At 41.5% G+C, this 20926-nt stretch overlaps 1 protein-coding gene across 1 annotated transcript; it reads right to left on the reverse strand.

The window, feature by feature from the left end:
• Window positions 1-821: 821 nt before the first annotated feature.
• Window positions 822-20598, reverse strand: slc25a24 (solute carrier family 25 member 24). The gene is made up of 10 exons (XM_070553980.1): window positions 20127-20598; window positions 15572-15698; window positions 15399-15486; window positions 10948-11059; window positions 6750-6908; window positions 3553-3705; window positions 3336-3443; window positions 3046-3213; window positions 2816-2966; window positions 822-1704 (listed from the first exon to the last, which is right to left on the reverse strand). Exons 1-10 carry the CDS (start codon window positions 20304-20306, stop codon window positions 1523-1525), a joined length of 1428 nt encoding a protein of 475 aa, XP_070410081.1. The 5' UTR covers window positions 20307-20598; the 3' UTR covers window positions 822-1522.
• Between the last annotated feature and the right edge of the window lie 328 nt (window positions 20599-20926).

A 20926-nucleotide genomic window follows, 5' to 3' on the forward strand; every position in this document is an offset into this window, starting at 1 on the left:
CCTGATGAGTTGCTGCACAGGTGACTCAATCACTGAATCTAATGTGTTGGACCAGAGAAACCACTAAAACGTGCTGTATAACGACCCTCGAGGCCCGAACTTGAATAGCCCTGCATTAGGCTGTTTTGAGATGATTTCACAGTAGAATTCTTACAAATTGCACCTTTAACCATCCAACTGTCCTATCGGGTGATCTTCCAGGACAGGGAATGGTTGAGCAGGGTTGATTGTTTATCGTTTGTGGTCCACGAGGCAAGGGCGAGGTAGTGCTCACTCCTCAAAAATCAAGGAAAAAACCCACCTGGAACATCAGGAACGCAGGTGGGTTCGAGTCTAATACTGTGAACTGAAGAACCGAACAAACCCTTTCTTTTTATTACAGATTCGGTCTGTCCTCCTAGATGATGCAATCCAGCTGCACCTCAGAGAAAAACAGTAACTATACTTAATAAGCACCAATATTATTACCTAATAAACGGCAAATTAGTGTATTTAAACCTATTTTCAACAATTAGCCATTTGCCCAAATTAAACTATAATTTTTGTTGCTCTACGCATCAGGTGACGCTTTTTTCCTGGAGTCCTACACTGTTGGGAATCAGACAGCTGAAGCTGAGTGTGACACAATCACTAAGTAAAAGGCTGTTATATAACATCTTAGCTGGGGTAATCTGTTCCTTGAGCCCCAGGAGGTCAACCCCACGAGATCACCCGACACGCACGGCTAACACGGAAGTTCGCCAGTTGTGTAACCCTTGTGTTGGGCTACATAGCAGGAGGTACAAGGTGAAATAGTTTTCACTTTTCAGTAACTGCTCACATTTATCTGTAGTCAAATGTTTATTTTTGTAATCACCAGCATCTCTGAAGCAAACACTGGAAAACAAGGCAAAAAAACAACAACAGGGAGGATGCAGAGTCCACAGATATCTGAGAAAAAAATAAGGCACATTTCTTCTCGCTTTACCAAAGGTGCAACGATGTCCCACAGGAGGTGATTTCTGAAACATTAGTGTGACATTTGTTTTAAAAACAGTATTGCACTTGACATTTTCTCAGATTTCTGAGGGACACGCCCCCTTTACTCCCAGGGTTGCCGGTATAAAGTTGTGACATCATGACTTTTTGGTCTGAATAGCTTTAAGAAAGACAGCGGGTGATGGCTTTAACCTTCAACGAGGATCAAAACGGATAAAATAAGGTGCTTTTTTTTTTAATAATAAGTGACTGCTGTATAAGAATCATAAAACAATAGAATGTCTACCTGAACCACCACTCTGTGAATTAAAGCCATGTCACCCTGAACGTGTCAGAGCACCTGAACCTGTAAACATCTGGAAACCTCTTGTTATTGCTGCACCATTTTTTAAACTCACTTTAAAACCTCCGCCTTCATCAGCTGACGTCCAAACTTTAGCTAGCTCCGGGTAAACAACTTATTTAAATGCTGGATGGAAAGGGAAGTGAGTCTGTACTTAAGAGAAAAGGACAGAGACTGACGGGGAATGGACGGCTCTGTTGTCTACTTCTGGATCCCCAAAGCGGAGCGTGTGTACTCGTAGACCACATAGCTGATGCTGACAGCTGGTATTACTTTCATGAAATTGGGCAGGATGCCCCGGTAAAGTCCAAAGAAGCCCTCCTTCTCCAGGACATTCTTCACCATGCGGCCCATCGGCTGCTGCTCCGAGCCCTCCAGAGAAGCTGAGAAGAGAGTTGGGTCGTTTGAGAAAGGAAAACTGAAAGCCGCGTTCTGCAGAATCACAATACATAATCAGACAGCTTTGTTTCTGGTTTCTTCCTGTTAAAGGAGAGTTTTCCTCTCCAATGTTGCCACATGCTTGCTTAGTATGGGGATTGCTGTAGAGTCCCACAACAAGTCAGTGACTCGATGCAATCTGCTGGATTTCCTAACAGAAAACTAATTGACATAATGAACTGACCTCTTTGTGAAGTGCCTTGAGACGACTCGTCATGATTTGGCGACGTTATTAACATTTTTGCTCACGGTTCACCTGTACTTTTATACTTTCTAAGATAAGATCACCAGTGGCGGATTTAGCAATTTGGGGGCCCAAAGCGAACACAGACACGGGGCCCCCTTACACAAAATTTTCGACAATCTTGTCTTTAACTGGATTTTGCGAAACTCTCCCCTCTTCTGACTTGAGTTATTTTCACTTTTATTAGTCCTCCTCTTTTTTCCTGTCTTTCTCTCCTTTTTAGTGCTTTCTGCTTCCTGTCAGTGCTCCTGTGCTTTTGCCTTTCTTGTTTTTTTCTATTTTCCATTTTGGTCTATGTTTTCCTCTCTTTAAACATTTTCCATTGTCTTTCCTTTTCTGCTTCCTTTTGATGTTTACATTGAAAAACGACGTCACTTTTGGAAAGATAAAATCTTTTTTGAAGCATGCTGCTTCTTTCTCTAATTGGAGCCACTGGGATAACTCCATTTCATGCTTAAAGTTTTGACTACCGCTTCGAGTTTGTTACGAACGCTCCCGCCTCTCTTCTTCTTCTTATTTGTGGTCTTATGGCACTTGGCAAACAACAATTTGGTGCATTACTGCCACCAACTGGATTGGAGTGAAATGACTACCAATCACTTCTTGTTTGTGCATCGGAGTGTTAAAGGAATAGTCCATTGTGGCATTAACAGAGGGGTGCCAGCAGTCAGGGCTAGGGGGCATCCCAACATAAGGGGGCCCCAGGCGGCCGCCGACCTATGCCTAATGGTAAAACTGCCACTGAAGATCACATGATCATGAGATAATTCTGACATTTGTTGCTAAGAAAATGTAAATTTTGTTCCCCTTACCTTGAGCCTGCATGCGGGTACGGATCAGCGCCAGAGGGTAACTGGCCAGCTGGCCACAAGTGCTGGAGATGGTGCCGCAGCCCAGTAGCACCAGAACACCGGGGTTTGCTGTGTCTTTGGCGTATTTGGACAACCAGAAGTTCTTCAAGCTCTGGTTAGGAAAACATTGATGGACAATAAATTTAAACACCTTTTTAAATTTGAAAGTATAAAAATGTGATTGAATGTACCTCGTACACGGCCAGATCGATCCCAGCGTAGGGAATAATGCCCAGGATATTGGGAACGTAGCCCTTGTAAAACGCCTTGACGCCTTCCCTCTTCAGGATCTTCTTGGCACAGTCGAACATTCCGGAGTACTGTCCGGTTTTCCTCAGCGTCAGACGGGTTTTCATCACCTGATGAGAGAAAAGATGGTCGGTAGAGCAAAAGTAGCTCCTGTGATAACCCAGGGAGGAGCTCCCTCCAAGATCAAATCCATTACTTATGTCTGCACAGGTGAAGCCCAGTGTCAGCTCACCTCCATGGGGTAGATGGCGGTTTGCGCCGTGGCTCCTGCCAGTGATCCTGCCATGAACCTTTCGTGGGTCTGGATTTTCCCCGGTTCGCTGGAGAGCAGCTTCTTATACTGATGAGACACGATCACACATCACGACTCAGCAAAGGTTCTAAATAATCTAAAATAAAAATCCACATTTTCAACCATGATCCCGAGTTGTGTAGTAAAATATATTCACCTGTTCATAGGCCATGAATTTAATGGCTGTCTCAGGAGCAATCTTGAGAACGTTAACTCCGTTTCCTCTCCACAACGATGTCACCCCTCCTTCCTTTAACATCTGCTTGAAGCCGCCCACCAGGCTGATTTTATTGCTCTTAGAAGAATGAACCTGAAAATAAAAATGTTTAAATATACAAGCAATGTTCAGTTTATAACTAGGGATTGTCCATATTATCAGTCCACCATTAATATCGGCATTAAAATTCAATATCGTAAAATATTGGCGTCGGTTTTCAGTCTATTAATGACTCAACCTTTACACACACACATACACTCGGTGGCCACTTTATTGGGTACACCTGTCCAACTGCTTATTAACACAAATTACTAATCAGCCAATCACATGATGGTAACTCAATACATTTAGGCATGTTGACATCATCATCATCATCAACTTTATTTATATAGCACCTTCAAACTGCCAGGAGGTGAACCAAAGTGCTGTACACGCATTAAAAACATTGCTGACCCATACAACAGTCAACAAAAATAGACATAAAAACAGATAAAAGCAGGAGATAAGAGCAACGAATGATCATGAAAAAACAAGATAAAATATGTGAAATAAAACTGGATTAAAAATTGCTAAATGATCTAAAAATATGGCTAGCTCATGTGCTGAGGGAACGCCATTGTCTTCATCCGAGTCTGCAAAACCGGCAGCGAGAGTTGTAGCCTCCAGAAATGGTCAGTTTTCCACCTACAGTATGACCTCTTGAGTATCTGGCCATATGGAGACATAAGTCTTAACTGGTTCCTTTAATCTGTAAGAAAGATACTGTTGCTTGACCAAGGTCTCTCTCCAGCTTCCACTTGTCTAAGACTGCTTTGCTTCACAGAACAAGAAGGATGAACTTTCATAATTAAATCATATAATGAAATGAACAGTATTGTTAAATGAAATGTTTTGATTAATCTGTGCTTAAATTACTGAAGTTGAAATGAATATTATTATTACATTGAAAGAATAATAAGGGTGAAATGAAATATATGACCCATATATTTAATCAGCACACTGACTGGACAAGACACATTCACCATATCTCCATGACGCAAGTTAAATATAACATCACTGCACATAGATATTTTCTTATCCACAAAATCAGCGTCTTCATATCTGAGGGAGGTGTGTATCTGAGTTTGTTGGCAAACCCCTTTACAGGGAGAGTTCTGATTTATCAGTAAACCAAAATATGGCCGTTATTAAAACAGCATCACTTCCTGAGTGATTCAGTTGAGCCCTACTCTGACTGGCCATCGGAGGGAAACTCTGCTCCCATCGCACCTTTTGACAAGCTGTCAAAACCTGTTGCATGCTACAGCTGATACTGCAAACGGTCCCTTCAGAACAAAGCTGACACAGCTCTGACTCCGTAAGAGTCCTTCCATAGACGCAAACAAGTCCACCTGTTTGTCGTGACCTGGAGATGACTCTGGACTGACCTGGTTGTACTGCGGTTTCTCTACGGACTTCGGTACTGCGGGGTCCACGGACTCCCCGACATCCAAAAGAGAGTTTCTGATAAGGGTACGTAGACTTGACACATTGCATCTGATGTGGTTTTATAAACCAGCAATGATAGTTCATAGCTGACCAAACTCACTCCCACTCAGAACTCAATTTCTCCAGATACGAAGGTTCTGATAACATCACATTCACACATCATCACACCTCACATTCCATCCACTTAGATTCATTCATCACATAAAAGTGTTTCCTAGTTGTCATGTTTTTAATTGTTTAGAAAATAAATTTATTACTTTTATAAACTTGACTTTGAATTAATACGAAGACTTCTAAATCTTCTGGTTAAACATTCAATCAATCAATCAATCAATTAATATCAATCAATCAAAGATACTTTATTAATCCCAGAGAGAAATTAGAGTTTCAGTACAAGCATGAATCCAGCCTTGTATCAACGGTTCAGACGGGTGGTGGAGGTGAAATGGTGTGGGAGACATTTTCTTGGCACGCTTTGGGCCCCTTAATTCTAACTGATCATCGTTGCAACGCCACAGCCTACCTGAGTATTGTTGCTGATCATGTCCATCCCTTTATGACCACAGTGTACCCATCTTTTGATGGCTACTTCCAGCAGGATAATGCACCATGCCATAATGCTCGAATCATCTCTTGAATATGACAGAGTTCATTGTACTCAAATGGCCTCCACAGTCACCAGATCTGGTTTCAATAGAGCACCTTTGGGATGTGGTGGAACAGGAGATTCACATCACGGATGTGCAGCGAATAAATCCGCAGCAACTGCGTGATGCTATCATGTCAATATGGACCAAAATCTCAGAGGAATGTTTCCAGTACCATGAAGGATTAAGGCAGTTCTGAAGGCAAAAGGGGGCCCAACCCTGTACTAGCAAGGTGTACCCAATAAAGTGGCCAGTGAGTGTATTATACATCAAACTCTTTAGCTAATCCTCCTCCTTGATGTCAAAGTATGACAGATCTGTGGTAAAGTCTTTGAGATAAAGTTTTTTGGTACAACCTGTGAAGTAGAAATTTGTGATCAATCAATCAATCAAATTTTATTTGTATAGCACCTTCTACAACATTATCCGAAGCCCGAGGTGCTGAACAACATCATTAAAAGAAAAACATTCCCAGTACATGGGCATAAAAGCAGGATAAAAACATAAAATCATAAAATATCAAGCAATCACTATTACAGATAAGAGATATCGGAATAAGACTAATCGATAAAAAAAATAAATGTCGGACAAAATAAAATCAAGCATCTGGGTTAAAAAGAAGAATAGTTAAAACCATAATGTTAGGGCAATTCAAATGACCCTAGCGCTAAAACGCAAACAGATAAAAATGAGTCTTTAAACGAGACTTAAATTTGTGAGAATGAGATTCAGCTGCTGTCGAAGACAGAATAAATATGGAGCTTTACTTGTTACCTTAAACTGAAGTTGTCCCTTTGCACAGAAAATTTTTAAAATTTGAGCATGCATAATAGGAGACATGTGATGTTATTAACCTTGAAGGCTTTAGTTTTTCTATTTTGAGAAGGGGACGCTGCCTGTATCGGTATCAGAAACAAAGAGTTGACAATACAGTTGGATATCAGTAAAAGAGCCTAACACCATAACAAAAACTGTAAATAAATAAATAAAGTTGTGACCCACTTGCATGAAGACCTTCATCCTGTCCAGCGGGGCGGTTCCTGTGCGGGACACGGCCCCAGCCATGCCCCCAGCTGCCAGCTGCCTCCACCATAAACCAGTGGTCTTCTCCTCCTCTGTGAACTCATCTGGGATGGTCAGGCTGTCACCGATGTCCAGAACCTTAAAACAGCATTTCATTGTTGTTTTAATCATAGATTTTTTTCTCCCTTCAGGAGGAAGATTTTTTTTCTCTTTTCAGACCTAGCCTTTTTAGAAGCCATAACTCTCAAGCTCATTCATACTAATTTACATCCACAATAATAATTTATTTAAATGCAAGTTTAAACCAGTAAACTGCTATAAAAGACAAATATTTTCACATTAAGGTCGGTAAACTTGATGCCCAAAAGGACAGAGCACGTGGACTCTTCATTTTTAAGTACCTACAGCGACACGCAGTGGCCAAATAGCGTCACTGCAGCCAATAATAATAAGATTTTAAAATCACAAAAGGTGAAATTTCATCTGAAACATGACGCAGGTTCTGGAAAAAAAAACTGACAAACTGCATCCAAACATGTTTTTTTAATCAGTCACTTTTCGATTATTTAGATCAGCATTTTTTAAATAATTAAAATTGTGTTCTTTTTCTGTGCATTGTTCAAATGCAACAAACATATCATCCATTGATCATTTTTATGCATCACATACATTTATATTTTAAAATCGTAATTTAAATAATTTTCCCAAAGGTTTAGTTTAGTTACTTACACTCTCAAGTTAAATTTTGTATAAAATTCCCTTTTTTACAGAATGAATGATTTTCTTTATTTTGATTTTCCTACATTCTGAAATCAGAACCTACCATTTCCACCTCCACCTCAAATATCTCCCCATCGTCATCAAGCTGGAGGAAAAACCAGTTTGCCTGTTGCTGCTGCTGAGGCTGCAGCAGAGCCATGACCCTCCCAAGTCTTTAATCGATCTGAAGACTGAAAAGGCAATCCTCACACAGTCCTACTCCAAAGCCGGCCGAGAACCTGAACCTCAAACCCTGGATCTGACGGGGAGATCCACCAGCCATGGATGCCACAGACACACTGATTCCTCATCTCACTTCCCTGAACTTCCCCCTGAACTCATTTTCTTTCATCTCATCCTTCCCAAATCCCAGAGACGAGCTAATCTGCACAGAGGTCAGATTGAAATTAGCTCATCTGTGCTGAGTTTAGAACCCTCCAGGTAATTTATTCGTGGTGGCTGAGCCGATGAACAGAAGCAGCAAACGTCAGAGATTAGCCATTGGCTGGGTACAGCTTTGTTTCTACTATAGGACTACATAACAAATAAACATTTTATTTGGATAATTTCCTTAACGATCTACCCTTCCAATCTGTTATTACCTGCAAATGACACAAGTGGGAGGTCTTTTACCTCCAGGTGTCATTTCTCTGTGTGGGAGGCATCCTTGACTCCATTATCAAGATATGTATGGAAGAAATACAGCCTCACCAGAATATGACTTTATTTTAGACATCGAGTTTCTTCTGTGAAATTATGTACTTTTACTTAAAGAGCAAGTCACCCCCAAATCACATTTTTTTTGCTGATAAACTATATAAAGGAGTGTCTAATCATGCTACAGACACATGTAGTCAATAATTTGGCAGTTCAGTGCATCTTGGTTAAAATTCAAATATTCTGCCTAAAACTGTCAGTGTTACATCGTCGTCAGGGAAAAATTGTGCACTGTATTTGAATTTAAATCTGCCACCGCTATTGGCTAAGAGGTATGCTATGATGTCATCTGGTACATTATGATGTCATATTGCCATTGTGAGCCTGTGTGTGTGTATTTGTTAGCGACTCCGCCCTCTCGGTCTGCCAAGCAACAGCATTTGTTGCATTTTTCAAACATGAAGTGGGAGTGAAGTAAGTTTCTTGTAGGGGGTGACTTGCTCTTTAAAATACACCCCAGCAAAAACATTATCATATAAAAATTCTACAACAACTTAGGTTACCTCCTGGCAACTCAAGCCAAAGTAATGGTCATGCAATCGAGTCGAGGGGCTTTTAGCCAATCAAATTACGCTTCTTGGATCACATGACGCCAGTAAGGCTTGATAGAGGGTGTTTCTCAATGCCAAGGCGCCTGGCCTTGCGAGGCGATGTCTTGCGAGGCCAGGCGCCTTGCTTACGAGGACACGGTCCTTCCTTGGTCAAAGAAAACGGTTAAATGGAACAGACTTGCATCACGTGATCGCGGCTTCCACGGCGGTAACGTCACGTGACACGGGGGATAAGGTTATATTTTATAGGTATAAGTTTCATTATAAATATGTAATGAGCCTTTTACTTTTTAAATTATGTATATACCTGTTAAATTAAAAACATAAGCGAGTTACTACCCGCCAGCCACCGAAGATGCAACTACTAAACAACTAACCAACCATAGATAACTTCTTAGGATCTAAAGAAAAAAAATCTCTCTCTCTCTCTCTCTCTCTCTCTCTCTCTCTCTCTCTCTCTCTCTCTCTCTCTCTCTCTCTCTCTCTCTCTCTCTCTCTCTCTCTCTCTCTCTCTCTCTCTCTCTCTCTCTCTCTCTCTCTCTCTCTCTCTCTCTCTCTCTCTCTCTCTCTCTCTCTCTCTCTCTCTCTCTCTCTCTCTCTCTCTCTCTCTCTCTCTCTCTCTCTCTCTCTCTCTCTCTCTCTCTCTCTCTCTCTCTCTCTCTCTCTCTCTCTCTCTCTCTCTCTCTCTCTCTCTCTCTCTCTCTCTCTCTCTCTCTCTCTCTCTCTCTCTCTCTCTCTCCAAATATTAATGTTCTGATTTTATTGAAAAACTTGTTCTGTAATAGTTCCTTTACTATTGTGATCAAAAACATTTAATCTCAACTCCGAGGCTGCTCTGTAAATAGTTTTCAAATAAACAAAACACATAGCAACTTCTGATCAGACTTAAAATAACGTATTGATGTAAACCACACCCACTTCCGGGTTAGACCACGCCCACTCCGAGTACAGATAATTTTGATGGTTGAACAGATACAGACAGTGGTGTACTCGCTCATCCCTATTTAAAACCCGACAGTGAAGAAACCATCCTAATCTGGATTGGGAGTGCATTCCACAACCTTGGAGTTGCTACTGAGAAAGCTCCATCACCCCTGAGCTTTCTCTCCGTTCTCTGCACCTCCAGGAGAAACTGGTTGGCTGACCTCAGTGACCGAGACGGGGAGTGAGCAAGTAAAAGTTCACACAGATACTGCGGAGCAAGGCCATGTACGGCTTTAAAAGCCAATAAAAGAACCTTGTACTGGACCCTAAAATCGACCCTAAAATAAACAAATACTTAACTCAAGAACAAAAAACAAAGAAAATGTTTCATTTGAAAACAAATGAGAAAAGCAAAAATTGTGATCAAAAGATGAAGCAAGGGAAAAAGAAAATGAACAAAAATATGGCAGAAAGAGCAGAACAAAGTTACTCAGGTGTTTCAGTGCCGTCCACCTCGGGGGCGGGCATCTAACCTATAAGAACCCAGCCGATTGGTCAAATGGGTGAAAAGTGCTTCGGTTTGGTGTATGAAATGCATTATGTGTAGAAACATTAGAGCTGGCCATTGATTGTTTTTTTCTGTTCTTTGCAAAATGCATATTGCACATGCAGATATCGTGATGTGCAGCCCTACTTCAGACGGCAGGTTTTGAGGTCTTATTTCCTGATATTTGGACATCTCGCCCTGAGCTGGATACCAGCAACACGACCTACCACTGACCTGTGACGAGGATGTTCTATCTCCACTGATAGCACACGCCTGGAGGTGCTTCTGCCGTCAGGTTGAGACGTTCTCTGCTGTTTCCTGGATGTTAAAACAACACTTCCCCGTCGTGAGTCAAGATGGGCGAGTCCATGAATGATAAGTGACAGTGTGACGTAGATCTGTCGGGATTTTCAAATTCTAGAGTCTATTTTGTATAGAAGCTAATGCAGGAGATAGGTGTAGGAGACTATTTTCATGTTCAGCCTGCATGAAAATCTCTGAGTGACCGATTATAATCAGAGAAAATCATTTAAAATGGGGTTTTCAGTGTCCCACACCTTTAAGTAAAAAAATCCAATACAGAATTTCACAGAATAAATCTCAAAATCATACATTCAATGTCTAATAAAAGCTATCTTCTTCTGAGACTGTAGTTCTTCGTGTGTCCCTCCCGACCTACCGTAGAGTGTTTCCAGTAGCGGATGATCTCCTGCAGGCTGGTGGCAGGGTTGAACAGGAAGTGCTGCCTAAACTCGTTCCAGTCCACAGTCATGGTGCCGTTCACGTCAATACTGCATCACAGAGAGACACGTTTGAGTGTCAATGAAAAACCTGAACTTTGATTAACATCAGAGACACCTGAAAAGATGTGGATGTAAGTAAGTTGTTGTGTTCTTTGTACTCAATTTAACTCAATTCAGTTTTTTTCCATTGCACCAAATCACGACAAGAGTCGTCTCAAGGCGCTTCACAAAGTAAACGATCCAATTGAGTTCAGCTCATTAAGCCAATCAGTAAAAGGTTTCCTATATAAGGAACCCAGCAGGTTGCATCGAGTCACTGACTAGTGTCGGAGTCAGCAATCCTCATACTAAGCAAGCACGCAGCGACGGAGGAAAACTCCCTTTACTGGATTAGTTCATTTCAATTGTTACATGAATATTATTTAAAAATCTGTAAGTATTCTTTAAAAATAGTTTTAGAAATATTGTTTCTGTAAAATAAAAAGAATAATTAAATAAACTCCTGGGTGTGCATTCTGCTAAGCAACGTCCGAAAACAAACAAACAAACAAACAAACGAGATTGATTGTTTTGTTTTGGTCTTTTAGTGAAATGCATATGATGCAGTAAAATGCAGGAACATCAGTTTTAACAATATTTCTGTCAATTAAACATCCTCAAAACAAATGGAAAAGTGCAAACTCCATGCACCATCACTGATGCACTGATAACAAAAACTAAAGGTGCTTCAACCAACAGTAACATCTAAATAGTGAATAAACCACAAAAACAACTTGCAGGTGTGGACATTTTTCCTGTTTAATTGCTCTTGAAAAAAAATGTGACCAAACAAGGACTACCGGATTAGGATTAGAGCTGATCCGTTTCTAAATAGGAAGAAAAGAAAAGTCTAACTTTCATAACTCTAGGAGATAAGGTGCTGCACAGGCAAACGCTTGGATCGCGTCTGACAGCAGCAGGCTTGCTTGCATGTTAATGACGTCCAGAGTCCTTTTCCTTGTTTCCTACTTGTGTCCTTTAAACTGAGTCACATATGCCAGTCACTCTGCAGTTTTAGCACAGGACTTCCTGCCTGACTCACTGCCGTGCACCTCCTGCTTGCGTTTTATAGATCAGGCGTGTCTTTTGCATGTGCAGCTTCACGTTTTGTTTGCACAAATAGAAAAATGTGGCTTCCTGCACAGACCTGCAGAAAATGCAATGGTACGTTTGAAGCTGCACCCATAAAAAACCCGTTTAGCTGAAGTTAAACTTTACTCATGTTTTTAACACATTCGGTCTTTAGTAAGAATGAATGCTTTGTAAGTCATTCTTTTGGAGGGGGGCGTAGTTTCAGACGGCAGGATTTAGTCTTATTTCCTAATATTTGGACATCTCACCTCTGATTGGCTAATGATGTTTCATCTCCACAAATAACACAAGCCTGGAGGAGTTCTGCTGTGATGATGAGTTGCTAATGCTAACGGCTAGCTTCTACCAGCCGAGACACTCTCTGCGGTTTCCTGGACGCTAAACCAACGACAGCCTTCCTCGTCGTGAGTCAAGATGGGTGAGTCCATGAATGGTATGTGACAGTGTGACGTAGATCTGTCAGGATTTTCTAATCCTAGAGTTTCACCGTCTATTTTCTGTTAGACGCTAATGCAGGAGATGGGTGTAGGAGACTATTTTCATGTTCAGCCTGCATGAAAAACTCAAGAGTGACTGACTATAATCAGAAATAGGGAGCCCAAGTCACGCCTATCTGTTTCCGGATCCCAGGAAATGAGAAAAAAATGAATCCAAGTCAGTGAGGTCATAAAATTCCTTCACGCACTCTGCGCTCTTTTGATCAGGGCCCGCTTGTCGTCCCTCACTGTGTGGAACTCGTGGGGACCAGGCTTTCTCGGTCCTAGCCCCATGGCGGTGGAGCCAGCTGCCACCTGCAGTTAGGCTGTCTACCTCTTTGCCGGTTTTTAAGAGTCGACTGAAAACTTTTTTTTCAATTAGCGTTTCCAGAACATGTTTGAAGTCGTTTTGCTTTTATGTTATTTTTAGTTCTTGTTAAATTGCTGTATTATTCCTTTGTAGGTTGCTTTTATTCATTGTTTTATCCCTTTGCCTTATGCTCTACGTTTTATGTTCTATGTTTTAACTTCTCTTTTTATGACTATATGTCTTTTTACAATGTGTTCTAGCGCCTTGGGCGCCCGAAAAGGGATGTGGAAGGTGCTATATAAAAATAAAGCTTTGATTGATTGATTGATTGGTTGGTTGGTTGGTTGGTTGGTTGGTTGATTGATTGATTGATTGATTGATTGATTGATTGATTGATTGATTGATTAAAGCTTTATTCTAATCCCGTTTGATATGTGCCATGGATTACATGGATAAATATGATGTCCGTGAAATTTGAAGACACATTTTAATTCCAGGTTAGCATTTTTAACGCCTCTATTTACTTATTTTATTTAGTTATTTTAGCTTTTGTTTGAAAAAGCGCAGAGGACTATTCTTAATGCCAAGGAACCTTGCGTCGATGTCTTGGCCCCGCCCCGGTTGCCTAGGAGATACGTCATCGGGAGCCACCAAGACGTGTTCCAATGTTCATGTTCAACAGAGGCGTGTGTTCTCTGTTTGTTAGCCATTTAGCTAGCTGAGCAAGGATACACAGGAGGTGTCTGACTGTTTGAGGCTGTGGACAGGTGTCTTTTATACAGATAATGAGTTCAAACAGGTGCCATTAATATTGGTAACGAGTGGAGGACAGAAAAGCTTCTTAAAGAAGACGTTACAGGTCTGTGAGAGCCAGAGATTTTCCTTGTTTGAAGTGACCAAATACTTATTTTCCACCCTGATTTACAAATGAATTCTTTAAAAATCCTGCCATGTGAATTCATGGATTTTTTTTCACATTCTGTCTCTCACAGTTGAAGTGTACCAATGATGTAAATTACTGACCTCTGTCATCATTTTAAGTGGGAGAACTTGCACAATCGGTGGCTGACCAAATACTTTTTTGCCCCACTGTGTATATATATATATATATATATATATATATATATATATATATATAAACTAATACATATAAAATATAACGTTGTCTCCCGTGTCACGTGACGTTACGCGACCGCCATGGAAGCCGCGGGCAGTGATGCAAGTCTGTTCCATTTAACCGTTTTCTTTGACCGAAGGACAGTGTCCTCGTAAGCTAGGTGCCTGGCCTTGCAAGACATCGCCTTGCAATGCCAGGCGCCTTGACATTGAGAAACACCCTTACTGTGTAACAAATGTTCATCTCACCAAACTAACGTCATTGAACCAGACCAGGCTGTGAGTTTAGCAAGTTTCGAATCCTTCCACCAGGACGACAGAAGGAGCATAAAACATGGAGAAAACCACAATAATTCTGGCCATGTGGTAAGCAGCAGCTACGCTGGGGAAGATGAGGTTTTGTGGTGTTGTTATATATGCGACGTCACAAGCTAGGCAAACAAATCTAAAAGTGCGTGACAGACATAGTCGAAACTCACATAATTACTTCTCGTTTAATTTGAAGTACAACATATGTGTGATTCAGGGCATAAGGCAAAGCAGATTAGAAAATAACGTTTATATTCCCGTTCACTTGCAGTTATTTTTTCTTTGTTCCGAGGACCCATGAGCCGAACAGAACGGGAGGAGCTCCCTATGATGATTAAAGAGCAAGTCATCCCTACCAGATTCTTACTCAACTCCCACTTCCTGTTGGAAAAATGCAACAAACGCTGTTGCCTTGCAGACCGAGACGGCGAAGCTGCTAACAAATACACACACACACACACACACACACACACACAACGACATTGTGACATCATATGGTACCAGCAAATGGTCTAGGGTACCGCTTAGCCAATAGCGATGGCAGATTTAATTCAAGTGCAGTGCAGAGTTTTTACCTGACAACGGCACAACACTGACAGTTTTAGGCAGAAAATTTAAATTTTAACTAAAATGCTAAAGTGCAAAACTATTAACTACACGTGTCTGCAGCACGATTAGACACATTTATAAAGTTTATCAGACAAAAAAAGTTGATTTGGGGGTGACTTGCTCTTTAAAAAAAGGTTTTTCGGTGAAACCGACCTTTAAAGGGAACATTTTTAGTTTTGTGTGGATTAATGAAGACCATGTTTCATGCAAACTGTTTGTGCTCTTCATCATGTGACCCCCCCACCCCCCACCCCACCCCCCACCCCCGGTTATCAGTCCCTCACACTGGTCTCCACCTTTAACTCCTGACGCTCACGACTCTTTAGTTTATCCTTTCAGTTCTAGTTTAGTCTGGTTTTTCTCTCTTTTTAAAGTCATGTATCCATAACAGGAATTGTCAATGAGCCGAGGGTTTTTACTCAACAGGCTGGAGTACCTCTGAAGGATTTTATTTGCATCCTCCTCGCTGATGTTCATGCCAAGGTCAGCGAGCGACTGCTTTATCTCCATGTAGTCGATTTGACCTGTTATAACAAAAACAAAGTAGAGCTGAAGTGCGTGAGATAACAGGACATTCTTTTAGTTTTGAGGGTAAACTGAAGTTTGTACCATCGTTGTTTTTGTCCAAGCTCTTGAAAGTTAGAAGTAACTTCTTCTCGTGGTCCATCAGGTACTTGGAGAACTCGTTGAAGTTGAGCCCGTCATCCTTGTTGTCGTCTCCAGAGGAAATTATTTCCTGAAGACAATCAAAGAAAACATGATCAGCCCGGCACCAGGAGGTGCCTGGTGGGTTTGCTGCTGGGTGTCTGACCTCCAGGCCGGCTGAAGGCAGAGATCTGGCTTCTGCAGAGAGACTCGGTGACTCTACCATCGCTGCTTCTAGCAGCAGCTGCTTCATGGCTCCAGATGGGGGCAGAATAACACAAAGCTCTACTTCTACTACGTTTCCTGTCTTTGGCCTCTATGAATTCAATAGACTTGAAGGTCCTACTTTTGATGTATTTTCACTGAAATTTTTTACTTTATATTCTTTAAAACTATGCAAATGCTGATTGTTTTAATTTCCAGATGAACTCTGAGAGTAAAAAAGGAAAAAAGAATGAATCAGCTTTATTGATCTCTTAAGAGATGAATTATGACATCTCAGAAGGAGCAGTGGGCAGATTTATTACTAGTTATCGGTTTATCGTAAGCTAAAGAAAAGCTGTTTAACACAAACATACACACACACACACACACACACACACACACACACAGCCTCTCCTAGCTCAAACCTGTACAGATAACAAACTTACTAACTAATGAGCGTGGGCAGTGCAACATCATTCCTATCAGAGCCACGACCCTGCAGCTTAAAGGGGCATTATGGAAGTTTGACAGCCAAAACATGTATAGAAATAATAAATGTCTTCTTCATACATTCTCCTGCAATGCCCTGGTCCTGTAGAATGAGCCCTGGCATTTTTACTGTGATTGCCTGTTTTTCTGTAAAATCACAGAAAAAGAGAGATGCTCGGGTCGAGCAGGCTGCTTCATGCGCGTTCACGCTCAGGCATCGCCCGTAGCATTTGCTATCCGTAGCTTTAGCAGCAGAGAGAGAGGCAGTGCCAACTCAGCGACTTTGTCGCTGTTCCTAACGCCTAGTGATGAACCTAGCTACATTTCTGAGGACCCTTAGCTACTTTCTGTAGAACTTTCTTCTAGATATTTCCTGCAAATTAGCAACAAAATAGCCATTTTCGCTTTGAACCGTTCTTTGGTTTGACGTTGTTTCAGCTGTCATCAAGGATATAAATCAGGGGTGTCAAATATGCGGCCCGCGGGCCGGATGTTCTGTAAACTTTATTTTCATACTTTACAATGTAGAGTGAAAATAAACGTATCGTTGTGAGCAAGTTTTCTCTGTAATGAGTATAAATAAAACAAAGCTGCGCTCAAGGCTCACACAAGAACTTGAATCACATCCTGAAGTTGGCCGCCACTCAGGATGTGACTTCTGATATTGATGTGCTGGTGAAAGCTAAAAGATGTAAAGTAAAATGAGTCAAATATACTTTAAGTGCTGCATGAAACTGATCTTGTCATGTAATCTGTAAGCTCTTTGAATCACTAAGGAACGTTTTTTTAATTTGTTGATTTTGTTCTTTTTTTCAAATTTTCAAGTACACTTCAGGTGTTGTACTTGTACTACACTGTCCTCAGGCTCCAGCCTTGTTTTATATTGATTGTATTAAAATAAAGAAAACAATCTGAAGTTTTTTTTTTATTTACCGGTCCGGCCCACTTGGGACTAAATTTCCCTCAATGTGGCCCCTGAGCTAAAATGAGTTTGACACCCCTGATATAAATGTTACAGATACAAAGGACGTCACTGGCGCTTTAGCTCACCTAGTGAGATGTTGGATTCTCGTGCAGAAGACCTGGGTTCAATTCTGGATGTGAACATAGTTCATTTAGAGTTTCTTTTTTACATTAATGGTATATTTTTTTTTACAGTAAGATGCCCAAATTTTTATTTGAGACTCGCCGAACGGCATTGAATTCACAGATAAAAAGATGTGGGTTCAACTTTCATTTTGGAACAATTTTTCAAGCAAGGGAAGGGAATGATCTGAGCATGCAGGAGGACTGACCCATCATAAACCTTTGTCGGCTGTGCTGAAGAGAAAGGTACAGAACCAAATTATTTAATTAATTAGCTGCACGTTCTCCTGTCCTCTGTCCTCCGGGCCACACACACACACACACACACACACACACACACACACACACACACACACACACACACACACACACACACACACACACACACACACAAGGGGCTGTCTCAGCTGTTATTTTCGTTAAAGAGTGTGCACGTACAGCATGCGCTCCCTGTGCATGAGCCTATTGAAGCTGCCGTTACACTTTTGGCCTGAGGGGACAATCGCGAGCATAAAAATTCAAAAGTCCGTAAAGTCCCTTTAACCATTGAAGATGTTTTTTTTTTAAATCAACCCCTGTCTGTTGTTTTAGCAGGTAAACCTTTTTCCACACAACCCAGATCTCGGATAAATTACGTTTTTTGTGGGGGTTTTTGTGATGAGGAAACTAAAATGACGTGAAACAAAAAAGTTCTGAAAAATTCTTAAAAGGAAATAAAATACGAGTAAGGTATAAAATCAGAAGTGGTGTTTTAGATGAAGTGTTACATTTAAAATGCTGCCTTGACTAAATGAAATCTTGTAAGTTAGGATCATAAATGCTGGAGCAGTTTGACAGAAACTGCCTTGCTCCGGGGCACTTTGGCTAAGTCGGAACTGTAGCTGCATTTAAACAGCAGACGAGACATTCCACTGGGAAGATCTGTAACTAATGATAGATTACCTATAACGTGTTTTTGAGTCAGAGGACTCCAAAGTACTTTACATACAGTGAATTATTCACTCATTCACACACTGATGGTGATGAGCTACACCGTAGCCACAGCTGCCCTGAGGTGCACTGATGGAGGAGGGGCAGGCATACATGCCAGCGGTCTCATCGACCACCAGCAGGCAATGTGGGTTAAAGAGCAAGTCACCCCCTACCAGAGTCTTACTCCGCTCTCGCTTCCTGTTTGAAAATGCAACAAATGCTGTTGCCTGACAGACCGAGAGGGCGGAGCCGCTAACAAATACACACGCAGGCTCACAATGACATCATAATGTACAACTGACATCATAGTGTACCTCTTAGTCAATAACGGTGGCAGATTTAAATTCAAATTTCAGTGCTGAGGTTTTACCCGACGACTGTGCAACACTGATAATATTTAAATATTCAGCCTAAAACTAACTAAGATGCACTAAAGTGCCAAATTATTGAGCACACGTGTCTACAGCACGATTAGACACATTTAGTTTATCAGCAAAAAAAATGTTGATTTGGGGGTGACTTGCTCTTTAAGTGTCTTGTCCAAGGACACTTTCTCTGAAAGTTTCCATGGAGTGGTGACAACTTATTTTATCATTGATCCTATCGTCTAATCTCACAGCTGAAACACGCATCCTTCATAATCCGTGCACAGGAAGCTTACCGATGCTGTAGTAAAACAAAAGGTATAATAATTTATTATTAATAAAACCTTGTTGCAGCACTAAAGCAGAAAAATTAGATTTTGCAGTAAATATGCTAAATAATTACATACAAATAGTTTTAGAGCCCTTTTATTGGCATAATCTGATATTTAGTTCTTACAAAAAAATGGGTCCCACATGGGCCGTAGTGTGACGTCATAGGCACAGATCCCCTGTCCTCTTTTTTGGAAATGGAAATATGATCACCCTATATTCAACAAACTGTCCACCCGGGCTTTTGCGCTGCACAGAGACGCTTCGCTGCCTATGACTTTGAACGTCAGTTGAGAGTCAGTCTCATGCAGACTGACCAATGAAGAGAGGACCTCAAGTTAAGACCCTCTCCTCACTGGTCAGTCTACACAAGGTGGGTCAAAGGTTACCCTCAGTGGGTTACATAATGTCAGGCATTCAAGTACTGAGTATATTTACTGCATATTACAGTAAAATATTCTGTATATGACCACATTATGATGATCCTTGGGTCGTGATGATGGGGCCCTTGAATATTGTTGCCCAGGGTACAACAAAGTGTAAATCTGGCCCTGCACTCACATCTCCAGCAGGTTTATGGCCTAGGTGTGAGTCTGCACCCCTGAGAGAACGCCCTTCTTCCACTTCATGGATTAATAAATCCTCAGGACTGAAGAAACCTGGAGGAGAATTCTGGCCACCACCTTGTGAGTGGTGATGCTTTTCACCTCAACAAGAAGCAAGTCCAGTTGACATGCCTGAATATTTGAATTATAAACTCAATGTGACAATCTGATCACAGGGATTATGAGATGTGACAATAAAACTCCTGTCTGATTTTCTAACTATTTAAATATAGCAGATGAGTTTTAACTCACGTTTAAATGAAGTTCTGCATCATTACGAGAGACCTGATGGTCTAATTCTTCTATCATACATAACGTGTTGTATTTATATGTGACATAAGTGATGTGCATAGTGGGAGAATTCATAAAAGTCATAATTAACATGAGGACTACTTAATCTGGGTTTAAAAAATAACAAACCTTACATTTTATTATACAAGATAAAACCGTAACTATCTTTGGCTCTACCTGAGCTTCCCCTCTCCCGGTTTTGATCCCCATGGCATCCAGACCCTCCTTCAGCTCGGACACATCCACTACCCCATCCTTGTTGGTGTCCAGCTTGGCGAACAGCTCCTGGTACGTTTTGATATCATCTTCTGCGCAGCGACAGTCGGTAAAAAACAGCTTCCTGACGCCTGAATACATGTTTGTTTGATTGTTTAAACAGCAAAGGGAAACCCAAGGGGAGGCCTGCGGAACCACACACACCGACTCCTGAGGCGGGGATTTCTTGCTGCTGGAGAAAACGGAGCGATCGCAAGAAGATGTTCGCAGTGCAGCTTGAAGGAAAAGTAGCAGAAAATCCTCATGGGTCGCTTGAACGATGAAAAGTTACAGAAAGCGGAATGCGGGCGAGGTAGGCTGGCAGAAGGGTGGAGGCACTCAGATCAGTCCTGTGGTCTGGGAGGACTTCCTTCTTTCACTGCGCGCGCGCGCGCAGACACACTCACACACCCTACAACTGCTGTACGAATGTGTGTGACTCATGTTCCCTCAGGTATTTCTACAGGTGTGTTTCTGCTGGAATTAAATCGCCTTCCCAATAATCCGTTCACTATAAATGGATCCACACAGCCATACAATGTGTAACACGAGTCCGACTGTAGTTTTAGATCAGTGAGTTATACCCATATTTATATGTCGATGGTCATACCTAAAGGTGTGTGCAAGGAACCCCCAAACTCCCCCCACCACACACACACACACACACACACACACACACACACACACACACACACACACACACACACACACACACACACACA

The sequence above is a fragment of the Nothobranchius furzeri genome, chromosome 8 (genome assembly GCF_043380555.1).
Source record: "Nothobranchius furzeri strain GRZ-AD chromosome 8, NfurGRZ-RIMD1, whole genome shotgun sequence".
NCBI classification, from domain to species: Eukaryota; Metazoa; Chordata; class Actinopteri; order Cyprinodontiformes; family Nothobranchiidae; genus Nothobranchius; species Nothobranchius furzeri.

Coding starts and splice junctions, on each gene's coding strand:
- slc25a24 (XM_070553980.1), bottom strand. CDS start 20,306: ATGTATTCAGGCGTCAGGAAGCTGTTTTTTACCGACTGTCGCTGCGCA. Junction 15,487..15,571: donor CTTGGACAAAAACAACGATG/GTACAAACTTCA, acceptor TTGTTATAACAG/GTCAAATCGACTACATGGAG. Junction 1,705..2,815: donor TACCCGCATGCAGGCTCAAG/GTAAGGGGAACA, acceptor CTCTCTTCTCAG/CTTCTCTGGAGGGCTCGGAG.